This window comes from Pleurodeles waltl, chromosome 5 (assembly GCF_031143425.1).
Source record: "Pleurodeles waltl isolate 20211129_DDA chromosome 5, aPleWal1.hap1.20221129, whole genome shotgun sequence".
In the NCBI taxonomy this organism is placed as follows: domain Eukaryota; kingdom Metazoa; phylum Chordata; class Amphibia; order Caudata; family Salamandridae; genus Pleurodeles; species Pleurodeles waltl.
The window spans coordinates 1,096,357,506-1,096,377,367 of record NC_090444.1 but is presented as its reverse complement, the minus strand read 5'-3'; the positions used below and the strand labels follow the sequence as shown (position 1 = coordinate 1,096,377,367).

The window sequence follows — 19,862 nt, the reverse complement described above, 5'->3', positions numbered from 1 at the left end:
AATAATGGTCCCACATAAAAGGGTGCTGAACCAAAGGCTATGTTTTTAAATGCATTTTAAATATAAATACAAACAACCAGCTTGGTTGCTTGTATTTATTCAATTATAAAAATGGGTCTTTGAATTACCTCTAGGTGCTGGCTATAAGCCTTCCAGGATAATGCTTGTGCATACCAGCAACATGAACACAGGATCAGACGGCAAGAGAATGGATATTTCTTTGGTATGTTATTTTTTCTAGTAGCCAAAATCCCTTTTGCCTTCACTCTTTCATACTACCAACAAAACAGTCTCTCCACCGCTGAAAAGAAAATCTCCTCTATTTTATGTTCGTAAATGACGTAACAGAAATCTTTCTTATTGCTCCTGCTTGTGATATTGTGGATTTACAACTATCTCCCAACAGCAGAAGGAGACTGTCTGCATACTGGAGCCCTAAAGTTTTCAGAGCTCTTAATATATCAATTTTCACAGAAATATTCTAAGTGCTGGATAAAGTACTATAGCAGTCCAATAAAATGAAGAGGTCTTGGTATATTAAAAATATGTTGCAGCTGGCTACTTAATATAGCACAGATACCCTTTAAGTATTGCAGTGGAAGAGTACAATTTCCATAAAAGTAAGTGAGGTAAAATATTAGTTGCTACTTTACCTTTGACAACAAAAAATTATAGATACATTCCTAGAAAATCATAAAAGAAATAAAATAATAAAATTTCTAGTTTTCGATCGTCTCTGGTCATGAACATATTACTTCAGCCAACATTAACTTTTGTGTTTGTTGCTTTTCAGTTACCTATTTGTGTAATCTACTTGCGTAGAGCTCAGACTTCCACGTCCTTGGTTTGGAAGGGGTAACACTCTAAAAATGAGTATCCTGCCAATAGTAATGTATCTTTTTAGAACAATCCTGCTAGAAATTAGTAAGTACTGCGGGCAAGCTTGGAGAGCATTTGTAGCAGGTGTCATGGGGGTATCGTAGATCTGGGAGAACAGGCAACTGTTCGGAGGTGGGGTGGGGGCTGGTGGAGATTCTGTTCCATGCTTTAAACTATATTAAGGGGCTTACAATACTTGAGGATTTTGCTTTTCGATACATCAGGCAAGGTCAGCCTACTATTTACAAGATAAGTTTGGGAAAACAAGCTAAATGTTATTTTGGTTTGAATTTAGAGCCCAGCTATATATTAAACCCCTCCCCCCCAAAAAAAAAACAAGATTCTAAATTGTTAAGGCAGCATTTAGGGTATAGTGTCAGGTCAAGTGGCTACTGGGTATTCTGAAACAAAATCTATATACACCCATTATAGACAACGCTTTACTCCCACCCGTTTTTCGGGTTTACGTAGCTACCAAATGAGTTCGGAAGGGGGTCAGATCTTTGGGGGCTTATTACATAAAACAGGCAAATCTGTGCATTTTCAGAGTTACAGGAGTGGTTTGACCTCTCCAAGGGAGAATTCTTCAAATTCTTGCAGCTGAGGGATTCCTTAATCAGACATTTGATGGACCCAAAAATCGGTGACTAATATCCCCCTGTTCGAAGACATTAAACAAAAAGCTACGTGTTGTATTCACGCACGTGAATGGAATGAGTGGAATTGTCAGCACGCAAATGGAATTGTCATCGCATGCTCTGTGATGACAATGACATTCCGGAGGGGAGGGGTTGTTTGTATTATACTTCTGATCTGGAATAAATCGAGTTAAAGACTCTTCACGTTATCGGTCTTTACTTACACTACAACATATTTATGGCGACGAGTGACGAACACCAGCGATCTGGAAAAGAACTTCGAACAAACACGGGCGAGAGGTGATTACCGGATCCACAGCATACAACTTACTGATTAGGTATTGGAAGGTACTGTTCAGTAATTATTTTGTAAACCTTGGCGTTGTGAATTGTGGCATGAGGACCTCACCCTGCGTTAACAACCCTGGCACCAGGCTTAACGTGCACGCGTACCTTCATTGAGGCATTGGTTGCTGGGATACTATGCAACGCTAAGCAACGTTAGAGACGCGCTTCCCGCACGGAGAACTGTTGCTAGGAAACAAGACGCCTAGCAAACAACGAGAAAGCTTTCAGCACGCGTGTGTTGCGTGACGAACATATTACTGAACGGATCTTGTTTATTGGAATAAAATAAAGTGGTAGAGAATTACTCCACTTATTTCAGAATGGCCACGAATAACCAGAGCATAATACCGCCACCACAATTTTTTATCACAACCAGGATCTCCATGCATCCCATGGGAAGAGTGGATCGACATTTTTGAAAACTATTTGGTGGCACTTGATGGACAAGATTTAAGACCTACTAGAAAGAAAACAATTTTACTCAGTGCCTTAGGTCAAGAAGGTCAACGTATATTTAAGTACTTACCTTCCATAGTTCAGCAAGAAGATCAACAACAGATGGATGTTTTCACGGAAGCAGTGAAGAGATTGGAAAAACGTTTTGCGAAAGAATTCAATGTTGTTATGACTAGACATAAATTTTATACACAACCGCAACAGTTGGGAGAAAGTATTGACGATTTTGTTTCCAGATTGAGGGAACTAGCTACGAAGTGCCAATTTGGAACAATGAGTGATGAGTTAATTCGTGACCAATTAATTGTACAATGTCGCAGTAAAAAAACGCAAGAGAGACTGTGGGCAGCGAAAAATCCCACCCTACGAGATGCTATAGAAATTGCTAAAGTAGTTGAACAATCTGAGTATTGTATGAGAGAAATGGAGAGGAGGGAAAAAATAGATGCTACCAATATGAGTGCTAATGTTAATGTGAATGCGGTGAACAAAGTAGTTTATGAGGATAATGAAGTATTAGCGGGTGCAAGCTCTACACGCAAAAATATGAGCAAGACCGGTATGGGTGGGAAATTTGAAAATAGACCGTGTACGAGATGCGGTAGCAAATATCATAACTCTGAATGTAAATCTTGTTTTGCAATAGGAAAAGACTGTATGAAGTGTGGAAAGAAAGGCCATTTTGCACGTATGTGTAAGACCATGTCCAACAAATATAACGTAGGTGTGGTGAGGAATGATGCTGTTTGTGAAGAAGGACGTGATAGAGTATTAGTATTGGGTGATAGTGTGGCATCACATAAGGATAAACCTCCAAGACCTACAGCAAATTTTATGATAAGAGGCAAAGGAGTACAGCTGATGATTGATTCTGGGTCACTATATACTATTTTACCTAAAAAACTATTTTTACAAGAGTGGCCAGCTGTCAGTCTTTTGCCCAAAGATATTAGTCCAGGTGGCTATCAGGGAGAGAAAATTGATATCCTGGGATATATGTGGGCTAAAATTGAGTTTGGGAAAAGGCATATCAATAGGAAAGTATATATAGCCGACAGTGGTCCACCAATCTTGGGGTGGCATCATCAGTATGACCTTGATATTAAGATTGATCCACGAGCCCAGGAGAATGTTATGTTGGTGAGTAGTGATAGTGTGGATAGAATTTTGGAGGATTACAAGGAAGTTTTTAAAGATACCTTAGGAGAACTTCATGGCTATGTACATAAGATTAAGGTGAAGAAAGATGCTATCCCAGTTCAACATAGGTTGAGACGAGTACCAGTTTTGGCTCGTCAAGAAGTGGGGAGGATGATTTCTAAAATGGTACAGGAGGGTATTATTGAGCCAATAGAAACCTCCAGTTGGATTTCTCCGGTTGTAATTACTGGAAAATCGGATGGAAGTCTCAGATTTTGTGTTGATCTCCGCACACTCAATCAGAACATCGTAGTGGACAATTATCCATTACCCAATATCAATGAGTTAATTTTGTTGCTGCAAGGAGGGAAGCATTTCTCCAAGCTTGATCTTAGAAGCGCGTATCATCAGATTAAATTGCATACGGAGTCTAAAGAGCTTACGGCTTTCATTACTATGGAAGGAATTTTCCAATTTACGAGGATGCCGTTTGGCCTTGCATCGGCTGCAGGAGTCTTCCAAAGGTTGATGACAGGATTGTTTAAAGGGGTAGAGAATGTTATATATTTCCAGGATGACATTCTGGTATTTGGGGACTCAATAGATAGGCATAATGAGGTTTTGAGGTGTGTGTTGGATAAGATCAAGAGTTCTGGGTTAACATTGAAGAAGGAGAAATGCTGATTCTTAGTGAATGAGATTGAGTATTTGGGGTATACATTGTCTGAACAAGGTGTTAAACCAAAGAAAAATTTGCTGGATGCTATTGGAAATGCACCCCCCCCTCAGGATAAAGATCAACTCAGGTCATTCCTTGGTTTAATAGAGTACTATTCAAAGTTCATACAAAATTTTGCGGACAAGACAGAGGAATTAAGAAAATTGTTACGTAAGGGACAAAAGTTCGTGTGGAACAAAATATTGCATTTCTGAATATTAAGAAAGAGATGTGTGAGGCGCAAGTTTTGGTTCCATTTGATGTTAATGCTAAAACATTGATTACGGTTGATGCGAGTGCCATTGGTTTGGGTGCAGTGTTGTCACAAATGCATGGCAATGCAGAGAGGACGGTAGCATTTGCTTCCAGATCATTAACCCTCTCGGAACGTAATAATTCCGTCATCGAGAAAGAAACTTTAGCTGCAACCTGGGCGATGGAGTACTTTAGAACATATGTGTGGGGGCGCAAGATTATTCTTCGCACCGACCATAAACCTCTATTGAGGATATTGCTACCAGGAGGGGTGGGCAAAGTGTCAGCTAGACTGGCCAGGTTGGCATCACGGTTACAGGAGTATCAGCTTGAGGTACAGTATATTCAAGGTTGGCGTAATGTTAGAGCGGATTGTTTGTCTCGCTTGCCACAAGATTGGCAGGTGGTGGATAAGGAAGGTGTGCAAGAACGGGAGGAAGAAGGGGCAGTGTCGAGTATTGAGGATGCAATGGAGTGTTCTCAAGGTGCAATTTCCCAACAGGAATGGTGTAAGTGTATGGAGAGTGACATCGCCATGAAGGGGGTGGTTAAGTTGATCAAAGAGGGTGGTATGAGAGAAAGTGCTCTTAATGTTCGTATTCGCCCTTTTGTGAAGGTGTTGGAAGAATTATCATTGACTAAGGATGGGTTTGTTTTGAGAGGGGACAAGTTTGTGCCTCCTGAAGAGTTAAGGATTAAACTATTTAGGTTAGCCCACGAAGGCCATTTGGGTCGGACATTAACTAAGAAAAGGTTGAGGGAGCAATTCTGGTGGCCTGGGCTAGATGCTGATGTAGACATATGGGTTGAGAACTGTAGTGATTGCAAAGAGGGTGAAAAGAGACTTAAAGTAGGGAAACAAAGTGTGGTTGGGTCGATACCTGACCCTGGGAAAGGGTGGCACACAGTGTGCATGGACTTCATTGGCCCACTTGGGGGAGTCAGTCAGGATGTTAGGTGTGCCTTGGTCATGGTAGATGTGCATTCACGTTGGTTGGTTGTAAAGTTTTTAAGGGATATTACCACCACAAACACAATTAAGGCAATGAAAGAAGTGTTTTTGGAAGAGGGGTGTCCTGCAAAAGTCATCACTGACAACGGTACGCAATTGACGTCGTTTGAAATGGAACATTTCTTAAGGTCATGTGGTATTGACCATTCTTGCACCTCCTTGTACAACCCCCAAGCGAATGGAATGGTGGAAAGGTGTAACCGTATGGTGAAAGCATTATTCAGATGGCATTGAATAGCAGGAAAAATGTACAAGAAATGGTCAATGATCTAGTTTGGGCCTATAGAACAACTGTGAATGGAGGAACGGGGGAAACACCTTTTGTGTTAATGAGAGGCAGAGAAGCTGGGACAAAATTGAACCCTGTATGGATGAATGAATTATTTAGGAAAGTTGAAACACATGTGGATGTTTCACTTCCTGTACAAAAAAATGTGAAGGTGATTGAAGTTGGGGATTTGGTGAAAATATGATCAGGACGTGTGTGTGGGGGTCTTACAAAATTTCGAGGACCTTGGAAGGTGAAGGAAGTTCATGATTTCCATGTAGTATTGGAGAATGGTCAACGTTGGAACAAAAGGAGAATAGCCTTATATTGCAAGGCTGGTGGAAGCCATGGTCCTGAATGGGGAAATGGAAATGTGGGGGGCTGTAATAGTTTCTTGTTTATGTCAGATGAGGAATTGACGAGGAGTGATTGTATGCATGATGAGGAACAATTATCGAATGGTTTGCATAGGCCCCCTACTGTTGATTTGCATAGGCCCACTTCCGCCATTAACACTGCCATTAGTGATGGTTCCCACACACGGGGGCTGGGTCCCAGTTGCCGGAGAATTCCGGCTTATTTAAATGAATATGTCATGTATTGTGATGATATCTAGTGTGAAATCAAATGCACTATAATAGGGTGTATCATTTTTATTCATTTTCATCTTTATTGTAGTTTGCTTTAACATTTGTTATTGTAGTTGTATTGCGTTTTCTCTTTTGTTTTGTGTAAAGGGAGTGGATATGTTGTATTCACGCACGTGAATGGAATGAGTGGAATTGTCAGCACGCGAATGGAATTGTCATTGCATGCTCTGTGATGACAATGACATTCCGGAGGGGAGGGGTGTTTGTATTATACTTCTGATCTGGAATAAATCGAGTTAAAGACTCTTCACGTTATCGGTCTTTACTTACACTACAACACTACGATTGGCACAATATATGGTGTATTGTATGGTGTATTGTTGCAGGAGTTTACTGATGATCTAGAGGCACAAAAGGGGAGACCCTGTTGGGGATAGAATATCTCTACCTACAAGAGTCTCTAGAGTTAAGGGAACAGGTTACTCTTCACTGCAAACTTAAAAAGCCAACATTTCATGGCAATATTTTTTTTTTATTACACTCCAGCAAAGGCAGCAACATGGGGTGGTAGGTTTGGGGGTAATGCCAACACATTTAATAGATGCAGGGTCCAGACTCTTTGTTTGTCCTAAACTGCAGGGCTTTCTGTATGAGATTGGAAGCTTCTTGGGAGGCATAATGGGGGTCCATCTTCATATCACCCCAGCCTTGATGATATTAGGGGTGATCGATTGCCCAGAAGGCAACGAGAGACAAAAGAGAGAGGCAGGGCTCCTGTTCATGGTTATGTCCTTGGTCCGGCTGTGTATCACCTCTCAGTGGCTTAGTCCTGACCCCACCCCTATGTTTTTAGCATGGAGAGCTAGGTTACTAGCAATCTACCATAAGGAGATTTCACTATATAAATGTAAGAGGGTCCGAAAAAAGCAGGGGGGATTTAGGAGATGGGTCCCAGTTATCAAATGGATGAGGGGATTACTGCAATAATATAATATTTTAATTGATGGGGGCATTCACAGTTATATATTGATCGAGAATATATATTTTCTCTTTTACACCTGCAGGATTGTCCCATTGGCTGCTGTTACATTTAATGCACTTTTTTAATTCAGTGGATTAGGATCTATTCTGTATGGATTGTGAGATCTATGCTTAGACATAAGTCATTCATGATGGATTGCCAAGATTCAGTATGATAAGATCTTGTCTTTTTCTGTATGAATTGTGAGAGATATATTCATGTCTGGTATGATATTGTGGTACTTTTAAAATAAATAAAAAGATCTTGGTTGTGCTCTATAAAAGGTGTAAAACAATACAAAAAAATAAGCAAGACAGGAGAATGTATACAGTCTGTCCTTGCTGCTACTCACACTGCATTACCTGCATGTCCAGAACATCGCCGTTGTGTCCAATGTCGCACAGTAACTGATGATCCCCTTCATACTGTCCATCTGGTCCCACACCTTCAAATTCACCAGTAGACCAAACAGAAACTTTATTCTCCTGGGTACAAGAAAACGGTTAGGTCAGACGACAAACAACATGACTCATGTATCACTCCTTTCTCTACACAGAACTTTCATGAATTTGTCAATTTAATGGTTTTAATCATGGGCCTTGATTTAGACCTGGCCAAAAGCACTGCTTCCCCGCTCGCCCACTACCCTTCATGACCACAAGAAATAACAGTAGATTAGAGGGGCTGTCGACCATGGTAGGAGAATAGCAGCAGTAGCAGACATTGGCAATGTGGTGCAAATGCCACCTTGTATACCCTTACTTTTCTTCAAGCAACCCAGCTTAGCCACCTCTAGAGTTCTCCGGCACCTGCGGAACACACAGAATGTAATTCCCCTCACTTGCGCATTTGCACAGAAATGGTGAAATGGAATCCCTGGGACTATCCCTAAGGCCGAAGATTACCATCATTGTAATCCTAGGGTAATGACCCATCTGTAGGGTAACGAAAGACAAATCCTTCACTAACGAAGGGTGTTTAGTGTAAGGTTTAATCAGGGATCCACGGCAGGCAGAGAAGCGACTGAAACGGATGAAAGTCAGCCTCCAACTGCCCCACAACAGAATACAGAACCTTAACATAGGAGTTCTATTAAAGGAACGGAATGGAACTAACAGAGTTAAATACTAACAAAAGGTAAAAGAGAAAAGAGGCAATAAGCACAGGCAAATGCAAACAATACATGAATACAAATAATAATAAATACCAATGCTACATCATCTTCCTCCTTCACAATGCAAAAGAAAAAACATATTAACAATGGAAGGAAACAGCAGCTAAACAAAGGTACATACAAATAATACCTAAACAGAGGCAAGTGCAACAATACATGAATACAAATAATAATAAATATACTAATACATATACTAATATAAGTAATAATCACTGTATTTCGACAGAAGTTTAACAATTCTATGGCAGCGTGTATGTAGAGATTCTACAGCTGGACCAACCGACGAGAATAAATCAGGAACATCCAATCCTTCCTGATGACGGGAAACAAAAACTTGATCCTTGGAATTACTTTGCATGGGATTCGTCCTGTCTTCTTTGTTGATAGGTCTGTCTATAAATATGCCGCTAGAAGTAGCCTCCTCCTCACGTCCAGCATAGACTTGTTTAAAAATGTCAGCTTGTAAAGGAGAAATAGGGATAATAGAGTTTTTATTCCACCACCCCTTCCCCTCTAAAAGTACAGCAGCTTTAGAAACTCTTAAAACCTTTACAGGTAAAGAATATTTGGAAATTCCTTTGGGCACTTTGCAAGGTTTTTTTTAATCAGGACATAATCATTCACATTAACTAATATCTCACACACGTTTCTACGAGAATCATAATTACGTTTTTGAATACGTTGTTTCTCAGAGACTCTCTTTTTCAACTCATTAATATCAATCTTCACCTCCTTGTGAGGGATGGTCATCCATGATGGTGTTAATTTAGATCTAGATTCCCTCCCTCTAAGTAATACAAACGGTCAGAGACCTGTGGTGGAATGTGGTGTATTAAGATATGCCCACAGTTTTTCATTCAAAGATTCTTTAACATTACAGTTGGTGGCGATGGCGGTTTGAATCCCCTCTTTAAGAAGGCGATTAGCTCTCTCCACCAATCCATTAGAGGAAAGACTGTATAAAGCTACGCATGAATGCTTTATGTTGTGTTTAACTAAGAAACCTTCTATTTTACTAGAAATGAATTGCACCCCATTGTCAGTGACAATGTTAGATGGTGGACCTTCTAAATAAAACAGATGACAGAAATGCAATAACAGATTCTGTGTCAGTATATTCTACAAAGTCATAATATATCCATTTGGAAAAATAATCGATGGCAACAATCATGTATCTCATGTTCCTAGGTAAAGCGTTAAAAGGACCAGAAAAATCTACTGCAATACTCTCCCAAGCACCATTGGGAAACGGGATACTATACAAGGGTTTAGTCCGGCATTTCCAGTGCTTGTCAGACACCACACAAGAGGTGCACTGATCAACAAAATCCGACACTTGTTTGTCAATACATGGCCACCAGTATTTTTCTTTTAACCTTCTGCAAGTGGCTGAAATGCCTAAATGCCCCTCATGAGCAGCCTTTACAAGCAATGGTCTTAAATCATAGGGAGGAATGCACAGAGAGCCTCTCATGCACACCCCGTTCTCATATGACAATTCAGCAGCCAATTGACAATAGGTGTTGAGTTCCCCAGAAAATTTCTGATGTTTGGGCCATCCATGAGTAATATGAAATTTCACTTTAGACAAAACTGAATCTCTAGTCATCGCAGAATTCCAATCATGTTCAGAAAAAAGACCATCAGATGATGAAGCTACCTCCAATACGCCAATGACACATTCAGTGTCCTCATAATCAAACAAAGGTAAAGGCAACCTAGACAGGCAATCCGCCCTCACATTTTTCCCACCAGGAATGTATTTTACATCCAGATTGAACTCTTGCAACTTGGACAACAGTCTTACTAACCTTGAAGAGGCTTTACCTAGCCCATTCCCTCCCATTAGGAAAACAAGTGGCTTATGATCAGTGTAGAGGGTACAAGCCATACCCCAAATGTAAGTCTTGAACTTATGTACAGCCCAGACACAAGCCAGAGCCTCCCTCTCAATGGTGCTGTAATTGACTTCAGTATCTGAGAGAGATCTAGATGCAAATGCAATAGTGTGTTCACGACCATCCACCCACTGGCCAAAAACTGCCCCTACGCCCTTCATACTGGCATCCACAGCTATAAAGGATTTGGCGGACGATATAAATGGCTTTAATGCCGGAGCAGATAGTACAAGTTTCTTCACAGAATTAAAGGCTTCCATAACTTCTTCACTCCATTCAAATTTGCTACCTTTTTTTAAGAGGTTTCTAAGGGGTTGCACTAACATAGCATACCCATGTACAAATCTTGAGTAATATTCGCAAAGGCCCAAAAATGAACGAAGCTCATCTTTATTTGATGGAGAAGGTGCATTTAAAATGGCATCTAGGTTCCCCTGTTTAGGCTTAATACCATCAGCAGAAATTGAATGGCCTAAATATTCTACATCCTGGACCAAAAATTTACATTTGTCCTTTTTAATAGTAATCCCATGGTCTCTGAGTATAGTCAACACTTTGTCTAACATAATAGTATGTTCCTCTATGTTCTTGGTGTGTATTAGAATGTCGTCCTGAAAGGCACATACATTATTAAAATCACTAAATAAAGAATCCATTAATTTCTGGAAAACACTCGCTGCAGAGGCTAACCCAAAAGGAAGTCTGAGATACTTATAAGCTCCAAAAGGAGTCACAAAAGTAGTGAGTGTACTGCCATTTGATAAAGTTTGTTTTGACCAATGACTTTGTGTTTCACCACTGCGCATATTAGTTGCTCAATGTTCACCAGTAGCACATGGTATGTTTTGTTCAGTTGAGCCGCCTATGGGCTTTGACATGGCATTAGCCATTACTTTCTGTATTCAGTTTAGCCGCCTATGGGCTTTGACATTATATCATATATTACATTTTGTATTCAGCTCAGCTGCCTATTGGCTTTGACATGACAATAGACATTGCATTTGATATTTAGGTTAGCTGCCTATTGCCTTTAACGTGGAGTTAGACATTGCAGTTGAGAATCCAAGCTGTATTTTTCCAAGCTGTGTTTTTGCACAAGATGAACCAAGATGTTTTGTTCTCACAGTAGACTAGACATGATAAGAGAGAGTACATGGGTGTTGTTTTTTCTTCGCTTGAGCTTGGGAACAGGAGTAGTCTTGGAGACCTGGCCAGTCTCCAAAAGGCTTGCTCAGTTTCCCAGGTCTGAGAGGAGGGGGCACACCTTTGTAACGAATGTAACAGGCTGCAGAGAGTCAGATTCGAATCTGCCGGACCTCGTGCTGGAGCTTGGCGCAGGCTGCCAGCAATCCTGTGTGGGTAGATGAATCTCTCTTTCTCGCGGCTGACAGGGGTCATCAGCTTGCAGACCTTAGAAAGATGAAGCTGTAGATAGTTCCCACACAGTGAAGTATTTGTTTTGCTTTGCATTCAATATCTTATAAATATAACCTGCTGTGTATATTGCAAACTGATATATTTTGTTTGATTAACGCGGACTTGAAAGCTACTAATTCGTCATTCATAAATATTGTGGTTGGGGAAGAACTAACAACAATAACAGTCTTCTTTGACCTCACAAGTGCATTTCTAGTGGTTTATGTATGTGCTTAGAAACTAGATAAGAGGAAAGCACTACAATGAGTTCCTGAGAGTCTACACTAAGAGCAATCTGATGATATGCTGAATGCAAGTCAATAGTGGAGAAAAATGTAGAGGTCCCCAAACTAGCAATCATCTCTTGTATACGAGGTAGAGGATGACAATCTACAATTATGTTTTTGTTTAATGATCTTAAGTCCACACATAGCCTTAACTCCCCATTTTTTTTTTTGTGATAACAATGGGCGAAACCCACTCCGAGGAATCCGTAGGGGTAATTATGCCATCTTTGACTAGTTTCCCTAAAAGATCTTTGAGTTGCCCTCTGACAGAGATAGGGACAGGTCTTGCTTTATGAGCTACAGAAATGGCTCCATGCTTAAGCCTAATGCAATGTTCGAAACCTTTTACTACCCTGATCACGTCAGCAAATACTTCAGGGTATTTCATAGTAAAAAATTCCGAAATATTGGTAATGGGCAGGCTGATTTCTGATACTTCTAAAGGTATTTCCCCTAAGACTATAGGATTGTCAAATCCAGGACGTAAAGTTATGCCTAATTTAGCAAGATCTTTCCACCCTACGATATTTCTACCATCCACAGCTACATAAATCTTAGTCACTGTGCTCCTACCCAAGATAAATAATGTAGATGAAAAATATCCTAGAAGATTAATGTCATGGTTCCCAAACGCCTTGGGACTAATATCTGCCTCAATTAGTGTTTTATTTAAGGGCCAATGTCTGCGGTAAGTGGTTTCTGCAATGATGGTGATGGGTGAACCAGAATCAGCCATAGCAGAAATTTCAATAGAATCAATAACAACCTGACAAATGGGCCCCTTAATATTTCTAACCGTAGTAACATCCACAGTTAGTACAACATTAGATAAAATATTTGTACAGTCATTTACACCACCATCCTCCACCTGGTCACATTTAGCATATACATTACTGACTTTAATTCTGGCATTATAGTTAACAGGTTTGTAATTACGGTTATGTTGCCTACAAACAACCTGAAAGTGGCCAATTTTCTGACATCTCAAGCATTTCTTTCCCAATGCTGGACACGACTGATTGTTGCTTAAATGATTGTGTGACCCACAACGGAAACATATTGGTACAGTCTTACTAAATTTTGTAGTTCTCTCCTTTATATAATTAATATCAGAATCTGCTGTCATTTGGTTAACCATTATGCCTTCAACATGTCCAGAAACTAATTTGGAAGTAACAATGGATCTCTCAATGGCTTTAGCTATGTCTAAAGTCTCCTCTAATGAGGGATTAAGACAAGCTAACAACCGTTCCTGAATTTTTTTTGAAGAACAATGAAACACAAACTGGTCTCTAATGTGTAAGTCTACTTGATTGCCAAAATCACATCTGGCAGCTAGCACACGTAAGTTAGCCACATACTCATCCACTGTCTCATCTACAGATTGCTTGTACATTGCAAAATTGAATCTCTCCAAAAGTACATTGTGTTCATCCGAGAACTGCTTCCCAATCCTTTCTTTCGCCTCAATGTAAGTGTTCCATGTTGTATTATCACCACCACTTTCATCAGGTGGAGAGATCATGGGTAGGTTGTCAAAAACCCGTTGACCAGCCACACCAAGGTGATTAAAAAGTAGAGCTAATTTCCTTGAGGGAGAAAAGTCGTTGGCATCAATTGCCACTAAGTAATTCTCGAAAATTCTAATCCATTCTCTCCACTTAATGTCCGGTTTGCCACTCTTGGTTAAAAATGGTGGAGGTTGTACTACCAAATTATTGGATGCCATGAAGAGACAGCAGAATAATGCAGGTAATATGCTTGTACTGTTGTGACAATGCCTTCTTTATTTTAAGTATGCTTGAGTTCAGATTATATTGTTAAGATATGGGATAGTATATCAAATAAATTGCACTTCCACTCTTCCGGCCTCCTAAAATCAAATATACACGTGGTGTACGTAATTCGGCAAATCAAACTTCCTAGAAATGTACTGACGCGTTCGTATAAGCGGAACACTTTTCCTTTAAAAATCCTCGCTAGGTGTAGGCACGTCAGTATCCTAGGAGACCACCACAATGCCACGACGTCAGCAGGGTGAACGCGCTAGTATCCTGGGAAACAGCGCGCGACGGCAGAAAATGCTGAAGACAGGCGCTGCGCGAGCACGGCCGTTGAAGCTCGTGACAAAAGGCGCGTTAAAAATGCATACAAGTAAGTCTTAATAATGCGCATAAAAAAACCGCAAAACGCACACGTTACCAATCACCAAGGTAGAGGGTGAAGTCTATGCCGGTCGGTGAATCCCTGGACAGGCACCAACTCCGTTGTGGAACTGCTAAGCAAATTATCTTGAATGTTGGGTTTTCTTCACCCCACTCCTGGTACCAAAATATGTAGGGTAACGAAAGACAAATCCTTTACCAACGAAGCGTGTTTAGTGTAAGGTTTAATCAGGGATCCACGGCAGGCAGAGAAGCGACTGAAACGGATGAAAGTCAGCCTCCAACTGCCCCACAACAGAATACAGAACCTTAACATAGGAGTTCTATTAAAGGAACGGAATGGAACTAACAGAGTTAAATACTAACAAAAGGTAAAAGAGAAAAGAGGCAATAAGCACAGGGAAATGCAAACAATACATGAATACAAATAATAATAATAATAAATACCAATGCTACACCATCGCTGACGAAAGGGGAAAAAATGGTAATTATCTAAGGTTATAATAAAATATTACTCAGCACTTCAAATCAAATAACCAATGGAATATTAATTCACAAGGAAAATAAATCAATTGTACATATTTCAATAAAACAGTTTCAATTCTTTATTTCACAGCTTTTCAAAATCATTTTGCTTGCAGCCATGGCCAACACCTTTTGTCCCTTTTAGGACCCCTTCAGGGCTCCTTTCAATTACATTTGATGATGGCAAAACAATGTCTCCATCAAATGAGGTTAATTTAAAAACCAAATTGTTATGGTCCTGGGTATTGGCTATGGGCATGCTGCATGAAACGCCATTTGGAAATATCGTGGGACTATACTTGATAACCATCTCACCTCATGGGAGGATAAAAGACGCATACTTGGCAAAGATAACATGAACATCTAATGTAGCACCTTACTAGCACCACTTCAGCGTGCTAGTCTGAAGGAAAGAAGTTCTCTTTTTCTCACTTGGCTGGGGATCAGTTATCTGAACCCCAGACAGATTAAAGGCAGCATCCAAGTGTCAGAGTAACTGGATACCGGGCCCACATTTCACTATCAGGACAATATTGCTGGCGCCAATTAGTATTTACCCAAGTTTGTTTAGTTTCATGTATCTCCACTCTACCCTCCAGTATAGCTGGGCTAGAACAGGTAATAATGTTGCTGACACACATAAGCATCATTCAATATGTAGTTCCTTTGCATGCAAAGCAATGTCCACAGAGTGGATGGGATGTACAATATTCCATTTGTTCACTGAACTTTAAAAATATTTACATTAGGGTCCACAGGTCTACATGACTTAGCGGACACCAGTACATTCAACCAATACTTGGCCAATACTCGGCATGGTTCTCCCGCTTGCCCTGGCCTCCTAACACAGAATCCATTACTTTGAGGTGCCTTGCATTTTAGTGCTTTGTGCATGGTGTGATCGCATCCTGGTGAAACATATTGCCTCCATGGTATTCCTTGAACACAAATTATGCCACTGGCAGGTGCATGGAGTAGTGGGTCTATCTTTCATCTACTCTCTCTTTTCCATATTTATGTACCATTTTGTCACACAGGTAGCATAAAATCTAATTGGTATATTGACCAAATACACTCCTCATTCAATCCCCATTGGTGTTGATTGAGGCTTCAGTGCCCAGGCTGAAATTCAGTGGAGCTGTGGGCTCCTTGACTCCTTACTTGCTCCCTGCACCTCCAGTAGTATACAGTTCCCCAAGGACGGCAGAGGTGCCTCCCTCTGTTAGAGCTTCCGAGTTAACATGAAAACATATCATCTTTCGCTATTGAAGAATCCATCTTTCCACCACAATGCTGTTGGTTGTACCCAGGTCTCCCTCACAGTACAGTTCATCACCATTCACCTGTCCTACCTGCAGCCAGTCCAGAGCTGGGAGCCTGTGAAGGCAGAGCCTCCTACTTGGATCCTGTGTCCCCTTCCTCATCCTGGAGGTTTGAACTTTTGGGGTCCACCTCTTACCCTTGGTGATTCACTGTCCCAAGAGACTGGCTTAACTGGGTTGGCCATGACTCAAGAATACTGCTACCTCTCCCAGGTTAACTGTGAGAGGAGTCTGGGTAGAGTAACAAATGAAGATATATCCAGTCTCTAGAATTAAGGCCTCTTCAATGACACCTGAGATGACAGGTTACGAGTCATCCCTCATCCTCCAGCTCTTCACACCAACTCCCCTGGCAACCTAAGACACTGATCAAACCATCCTTAGTATTCTATCTGTGAGGTCACAGAGGCCACTCTATGAGGCTGGGTCTCAAGATCAGCTTCACTCTATAAACACCCTTTCACTCGTAACCAGGGGGTGTGTTGGTGAGCAATAAAAGGGTGAAAGACCCTTGTAACCACAATAATGTATTAGCTCTCAACTGGTTATTATTCCAACAAGGAAGAAACATACCCTAAATGTCCAACAATCACATTCAAGGATTTCTGACTTATATGTTTGTATCCAAGGAAACAACCCAGGTGACTTCACTTCAAGTGCTGAGCTTCTTTCAGTTTGTCTTCACTGCCATGTTTTTGGGCTCTAGACTGATTTGATGCCTCTGAAGCAGGGTACAGGCTCAATCTGTGTGCTTCTGTTGCACATTTAAAGACTTTGTACAATAACTTGTTTCTAGCTTTACCTACATGCTTGCTTCCAATGGGCTAGCCATCCTCAGGCTATGTCCAGCTGTGACTCATATTATTAATCAGGTTAACAGGCATTCACCCTATGCTAAGGATGGTTGAATGTGGTCAGGTGATAGTGGCAGTGTTAAAAGTTCATCTGGCAATGCATAGGATGAAACAGAACCAGCTTCATAATGGCTTACTGAATACAAAAAAATGTAAACATGCAGGTTCAAGTTACGTTAGTTGAGAGGGGTTCACAAAACTGACGCAAATAGACAAATGACCAAATCTATGCTTTGTTGAATAACTTAATGATGATACTCTGCTAAAGATAACCTATGCTGACACTGTTATATTCTAATGTTTGTGATTCTTGCTTTGATGAAATCTTATCAGAGTTGCCATATTGTGACTATGCTAATGTGTTTCTTGGTTTTGAGACTAATAAACTTGCTAGTAGAATTGTAATCAATAGGGAATAAACTTCACAAAATCATATTAAACTGGTGTGGTTATTCATGACTGAAAGGTCACGGTGGTCTTTCGAGTTTATTAAATGACTTTGAATAATTTGAATTGTCGTATTACTGTGAACTTTGATGACATTGACATATTGATTGACATGGTAATTAGCTATCTCGTCCTAAGGTGTCTTCAATCAGGGTCAAAAGACTAATTGGCCTAAAACGAGTCCCAAAGTGAGTAAATGAATCATAAAGGGACGCGTTAACACACTTAACGATATAGACCACGACATCAGGTCACTTGTGCACCGGAGCTCACAGTATATCAATTGTAAACATTCAGTCTTAGCACTAACAACAACACGCTGCATGAATCAGCCAAAAAAATTAGGTGACATGCGAGGTCCTCCTCCGTTATACCCACTGACAGTTCGCTAAACATCAGAAATTCTTACTGGTGATAGAGGATTTACATTTACAAGTTGATAGAGAATGCAGATTTATTTAGAAGGTTAGAGAATACGTTACAAATTACTTATTGGGAAAATCCTACCAGAAGCAGCAGCCTCTGCTCAGCCCGCTCTCCTCCAGTCACCCACCAACATTCTGTGACATCACACACTGGTTAAACAGCAGAGAACATTGGAGATGTGCACAGACCCCGTTACAAGCAAAGCAGATTATAACAATAAATTTGCAGGATTCTGAGCTAATTCAGTGCGATTGTGCTACACTGAATTAAAAAAAAGAGTTACTCCCCCCTCTAGGCTAGGTTGCAGCTAGCAGCAGACAATCGATATTTTGGAAGCGTTTGTTTGGTCTTCAAACTAAACATAGATGCGTACTTTAGAAGCGAGTTCTGAGTTTGGAGGCAAGGAGTGGCTAATGCAACGTCCCATAGGTAACGAGTCAGTTAATTAAGGGATATCCACCAGTCATTAGTTTACCTGGTTAATTGCTGTGAAGTAATACCACAGTACGAGTCATTTCAGCTTTCCCCTACTATATAGCTAAAATATCTGTGCGTGCTGGATCGTGTAGCTTTCATGTTATTATAAAAGGCGTGATCCTCCATAAATATATAAAGGGGGGGCAGTACAACAAAAACGTGAGCAGTACCTCGTTATCCCACGACCCGGTGACGAACACTTGCGGCTGCTGCAGGGATGACGAGGCTACGGGGCGCCAGCGAGTCTTGCTGATTTTCTGAGACACAAACTTCACATTGAACGAGTCTTCCATGTCCCCAGCTGAGCTGAATAACCACTGAAGACGCGGGTCTATCACACAACACAAGTAGACAAACTGCGCGCCCAAGTCACGTGCCAATCACGTTCGCACCAGTCTGCACACGCGCAGACTTCCAGATCCGCAGCCACGAGTCTCTGGACCCTGCGCCGCTGCTTCTACCTTCACATTGGTTTACTGTAGTGCGGATACCCATAAGAAGAAATAGACGAATCGGTTTCATTCTAAAGACACGCAAAGGCCCAATCCGACAAGGCGGAACAACAGGAGCTCTTAGCCAATAAGATCAGCAAGCAGGTCAAACCCCTTCATTTATTAGCCATTATGATTGGAGACGGTACCCTAGCCCGCCCACTCTCTGTAAAAAAAAAAAAAAAAAAAAAATCTGAAATCGCTGTTTTGGTCGTCACTCGTCACTATTAAAACCATCGCGTTTTCAAATGCACTTCAAGCTCGAGCTGACATTTTTTGGCAGTTTTATATAGCATGAAGTCGACCGTAAGTTTTTGGAGCTCTTTAAACGGGAACCAATTCTACCACACGCCTCAGCACTGAGAAAGCAGTAAGAGGGAGATGTAAAAATAATAATAGCAATAATGGCATTTTGTTTTTCCCATTGGTTTGCGTTGAAGTGTGGTTAATATCAGGTGGGAGAAAACTAAATCAATGCCATATTTGAATTTAAAAATCGGAAGTCTCTTGTCTGCATCGGGTTTGTTGGCATATATGATTCTACTTCCCTACACACTTCTCACACCCACGCAGACACAGTGTTTGTTTACATCATCTTTCTTTTTCTCTCGGGTCACTATTTTACTAGTCACGTATGCTCTAGTTTACTTTTATTATAAAAGGGGAGGATGTGTAGTTCTCGCTGCTGCGTGTGTCCACGTGGGTGTGAGAAGTGTGTAGTGGAATAGGAAAGTAGAATCATATATTCCAGCAAACCCGATGCAGACAAGAGACTTCTGATATTTATGTTAAGTATATTGAGAAACAGCACATCAGAGCTAGCGCTTCTGTTAACACAATCTTTAAATTTCCTAGGTACGAATTCCTCCTATTAACTAAACACATTAAGCAAAACAATCTTCTGGACAAATTTCAGTTTGGCTTCAGTCAAGAATGCGGCATAAACAGGAGGTGCGGTCCCGCTGTTTGGGCAGAGGAGCATCATCCCCTGCAAATCCTTTCATAAGGAAAGGATAATGAACTCTGTTTATTATCCTTTCCATGTGAAAGGGGCG

At 40.8% G+C, this 19,862-nt stretch overlaps 1 protein-coding gene across 1 annotated transcript in view; it reads right to left on the bottom strand.

Moving 5' to 3' along the window:
• NUP43 (nucleoporin 43) overlaps window positions 1-18,744 on the bottom strand; it is a 118,912-nt gene extending 100,168 nt beyond the window's left edge. The window contains exons 1-2 of the mRNA XM_069235306.1: window positions 18,487-18,744; window positions 7,688-7,810 (exon numbers count right to left, since the gene is read on the bottom strand). Coding sequence (XP_069091407.1) covers window positions 7,688-7,810; window positions 18,487-18,609 — 246 coding nt within the window. The 5' untranslated portion in view covers window positions 18,610-18,744. The remainder of the gene's footprint in view (window positions 1-7,687; window positions 7,811-18,486) is intronic.
• Between the last annotated feature and the right edge of the window lie 1,118 nt (window positions 18,745-19,862).